The 4,307-nt window shown below is 59.9% G+C and overlaps 1 protein-coding gene across 4 annotated transcripts in view; it reads left to right on the plus strand.

The window, feature by feature from the left end:
* The first annotated feature begins 13 nt into the window (after window positions 1-13).
* Window positions 14-4,307, plus strand: part of BAIAP2 (BAR/IMD domain containing adaptor protein 2) — a 70,685-nt gene continuing 66,391 nt past the window's right edge. For all 4 annotated transcript variants that reach the window (XM_024761076.1, XM_024761074.1, XM_024761077.1 and 1 more), the window contains exon 1: window positions 14-152. In XM_024761076.1, coding sequence (XP_024616844.1) covers window positions 99-152 — 54 coding nt within the window. In that variant the 5' untranslated portion in view covers window positions 14-98. The remainder of the gene's footprint in view (window positions 153-4,307) is intronic.

The raw sequence follows: 4,307 nt of genomic DNA on the forward strand, positions 1-4,307 counted from the left end.
TTTGGCTCTGCGCGCTTCGTGTTAGTAGTCGTTGCCGCGTCCGCAGTCGCAGCTGCTTGCGCCCCCGCTCCGGTCAGTGGTGCAGCGGGACCAGCACCATGTCGCTCTCTCGGTCGGAGGAGATGCATAGGCTCACGGAAAATGTCTACAAGGTGAGCTCTGCGCCACCCGCGCGCTCGCGCCCGCCCGGGCGGTCCCTGGGCTCTCGGGGGTCGTCCCGGCGCGGCCGCGGGGACCCAGTACCGGCCCGGCATAAGTTGGCGCGGGCGCCCTCGTCCAGACAGCCCCCTGTTGCCCCCGCGCTCCCGGGGGCCGGAGCCCTCGGACCCGAGTGAGGTGGGGGCACGGGCGCGGGCTGCGGTGTCCGGGGTCTGCCGGGGTCCGGGGCCGTGGCTGCTCGTCGCTCTGCGCTCTGTGGTGGTCCCGCCGGGCGCGGTTACGCAAGCCTCGGGCACTTTTTTCTCAACAGGCTTTTCCTTTCCACAACTCCTTCCCGGGCGTCTGTGGACGTGGCCGGGTGGGAGGTCGCGCAGGGGCAGCTTCGATGGGTAGACAGATAATCCGTCATCTTATGTAACCGCGGAGGGAGAAGACTAATTGTGTAGGAGGCTGGCGCGCCCGCCTCTGCTTCTGATGTGTGAGGAGTCGGCTCGCAGCCCCCGGTGCGGAACGCGGGTGTGCCCGCCGGACCCTCGTCGCCCCCGCCCCGGCATGTTTTGCGCCTGTGTGCACGTGGGCAGACACCCGAGTTTCAGTTTCTTAGCATCCATTTTTTTAGGTTGGACCCCCGCCCCCACCAGCACAGACCCAGGCTCCGGTGGCTCAGGGCTGTTCCGGCAGCATTTCCTCACGGGAGATTCGTTCCTTGGGCGGTCCACGCAGTCCTCTTACAAAACCGTGCTCTGTTTCAAAACTGTGCCTCGGGATTAAGCGGTGGTCGGGGGCGGGGAGGGGTGGGGGGTTCGGAGTTGATATTTACGCGGCGGTGGCTGGTTCATGGCGGCGGAGTGGGTTTGCAGCGCGCTGGCAGAGCAACAGTTTCTAATTGTGTTAAACAACTACGCTGTGCCTCTTTAGCCAGCGGCCTGCCAAGCCCTCTTTGCGCGCGGCGGGGGAGGGCGGGGAGAGGCCTCTGGGGGGCCGTTAGCTTTCAGCTGGAGTCCGGCGCGGCTGGAGTCGATCATGGCTGCTAATAAAGGTTTTTAAAGTTGTAGCTAGGTCACCTGGAAGAATCCTGAAGCTGGGTCAGGGTAGACTAAGTCAGTTCTGAAGCCATGTTAGAGGTGCTGGTAAACAGGAGACTGACGAAGAAGCAGCACGTGAAAGGAACAGCTCTTGGGGGTTTTATATTTGTCTCACGTAGAGTCGGTGGCATAGGTTTTTGGTCGTGTTGCTCTGGGAAATGCTCTCAGGGGAGGGAGGTTTATTAAATTATTAGTCATTAGTTCTGTTTAGACTTGCTCATTATTGCAGGGGGTAGAAGAGAAATGTCTGGCTTGGAGTTTTTTTTTCCCTGCCTCTGCACTGAAACCACTAAACAGGAACTTTAATGGGGAGAACTAGGAGGGAGTGTGTGGCGTGGCTTTGCTCTGGAGAATCCCATGATCAGCCTTAATAGAACACTTATAACCGAGCAGTCAGGCGTGCTGTTCCAGCTGAGCAGCTTCTGGATGGAGCTATGATTTGTCTGTAGGTCTGAAGTGAAATCTGTCGGCAGGATGGTGGCACAAAATGGTTAGGATCCCAGCTTTGGGGGTTGGGGCACACGTTCAACAGGCTAGTTTGCGGTCTGTGCTCGGCGGGTCAGCTGATGACTGAGCTCCCACGGGAAGGTGTGGCTGAGACCAAGGACTTTCACGTTGGACACGTCGGAAAGTGGGTGTCCACAGGCTGGGCACCTCACACACTCCTGGCTGGTGACGGCTGCAGAGCCCGTGGGCAGGTCGGTTTGTGGGCGGTGCTCCCCTGCCACTCTGCGACCTGACTGGTGGGTTTTTGGTCCGGTGCTCTTACTGTTTGTGGTTTGTCACTGGGAGCTCGGGTTCTGCAGCAGAGCCAGGACAGGTTGGGCAGCTTCAGCACACTGGCTGGGCAGAGACCAGGCCACCTGAGGCACAGTCAGGATACAGCCAAAGCCACTGTGTGTGGACCCAGGCCGGTCCGGCTGGTCCTCTGCTCTGTCCAGGGACGCTGCTGCCTCTGTGCCTGGGTTGGCAACTTGTGGGAGAGTGGCTGAGATGTGGCCCTGCTTGGTGTCACCCCAAGCTGCAGCTCAGCTGTTTGTTTTGGCCCCTGTGTCTTATCAGCTGCAGTTCTGAGCGGTGTTTGTCTTGTCAGGGAAGGGAACGGTGGGGACGCTTGTCCTTGGCCTTGCTGATTAAAAATGAGAGACTAAAATGTACAGTTTTGATTCTCTTCCCTGGAAGAAGCCCTAGCGCCGGATTTAATCTCTCTCCCTGTGGCCCAGTTCCCGTGGGAGCTGTGTCCTCGGGGAATTTCATGGAAGATGAAGGGGCGAGAAATGGAATGGTTTCCAGACATCTGCTGAGAGCTCACCCTCAGACCGGGGGTGCAGGGACAGGGACTGAAGCCCTCTGGGGGCTCCCTGGGCTGGACCCTCAGGGGATGGGGGTGCAGGCAGCAGAGCCTGGAGCCCAGGACTTGGCTCTCAGGCAGCCCTGGGTAATTGCCTGGGGTGAGGAACAGAGTTGCGGGGTGGGGGAGGGGAGTCTGCTGCTCAGGATTAAGCACAAATTGCAGCTCTCTTGGGAGAGGCCGCCAAGCATCCCCTTGTGCTGGAGAGAGAGGGCCTCCTTTAACAGCTGACCCTAGACCCTGGCTTCAGGAGAGTGACTGTCAGGTTCGTGTATTTCTCTCGGTCCTGTATCTCAAGAGAAGCCCTGGCTCCAGGCACCCTGATGGCCTTGGAGGGGGGTGGCTCTGGCACCTTTTGTAGGAACAGCACCACGGGTCTCCGTCCTGTCCTGAGGATGTGGGAAGGTGGGGGACAGCCTGAGGAGAAGGATGTCTCTGGGAAAGCTTCAGGCATGGCTCTTCAGGGTGTCGTGGGCCTTGGGCCTTGGTCACCAGAGGCCATCCAGTGGTCCTCACTGTGCAGCTGTGTGGGGAAGCTGGCCTGGCCTTGCGTACCCGCCCTGCGAAGGCTGCTGTGGCCAGCAGGTTCCTGCAGCCAGAGTCGGTCAGGTTTGCCACCATTGGTGCAAGGTGGTGGGCGTCAGCGCTGGCAGGAGAGACCCCACCTGGTAGGTGAGAGCCCACTGCTGGCCAGGCCTTGCCCGCCACCCTCCTCCAGGTGGAAGCAGAGGGAAGCACGAGGGCCCAGGTCCTCTACTGCTGACCCTAGACCCCCTTCCACTGCTCAGCAGTCACAGCAAACTGTCGGCCGCCATCAGAAGCCTGGCGCCTAGAGTGGACAGAGCTCCGCCAGCTCCGCGTTGGGGATGGTGAAGTGGCTGCTCTGACAGGCGCTTCCTTGGCAACAGAAAGGCCTGCTGGGGAGCAGACCTGAGGGCTGTGTGTGTGCGTGTGAGTGTGTGCTTCTGTGACCGGGAACATGTGTGCACATGTGTGTATGTGCAGACGTGTGTGAGCTCGAGCACATGCATGCAAGTGCCTGCTGGTATATTCACAAGTCTGTCCAAGTGAGCACGTGTGTGCATGAGTGCACGCGTGTGCGTGCATGAGGTGCTTTGTTTTGCTTTAAAGGTGCCTCGGGTGCCGCATTGGGGTAGAATCTTCTCATAAAAAGAGGGGCCTGATGTCCCTGAGTGGACTCAGAGCTGCCCTTCCATGGAGCGCGCTACGTGGTACCCACTCTTTCCACCACCAGCGCAGCAGCAGTACTGCGCCTTCCATCCCTTCTGGAGTAGCCGGGGCAGTTTCTTTGTTGCACTCATCTCTGGGCAACTGGCTTCAGCAGCTGCTTGTGCCCAGGTCACGTCCCTGAGGTTGCTGCTGGACCTTGCCGAAGTTTGCTGATGGTCATGAGGTGGCTTGGTGCCTGGGGTGTGGTGGCTCTGCAGAGTTCCTCACTGGGCCAGGAGTGTTTTGCCTGCGCTGCCATCCCTATTGGTCTCTCCTGGAGAACGTGTCTTTTGTTGGGGAGGCTGCCCGGTTCACGGGACAGACCACGTGCACTTGAGGCTCTGGGTACTGGTCCAGGGCTCTCGGGGCATCAGTGGGGAGGGCCATGGGAGGTGCTGTGGAAGCTGCGTGCTTGTTGCCACCTTGTTTTAGGCCAGAGCTCCTTGAGAGCCAGCAGGTCCGTCCACCTCCCTCCCTCCCTC

The sequence above is a fragment of the Neophocaena asiaeorientalis genome, unplaced genomic scaffold (assembly GCF_003031525.2).
Source record: "Neophocaena asiaeorientalis asiaeorientalis breed wild unplaced genomic scaffold, Neophocaena_asiaeorientalis_V1.1 scaffold30, whole genome shotgun sequence".
NCBI classification, from domain to species: Eukaryota; Metazoa; Chordata; class Mammalia; order Artiodactyla; family Phocoenidae; genus Neophocaena; species Neophocaena asiaeorientalis.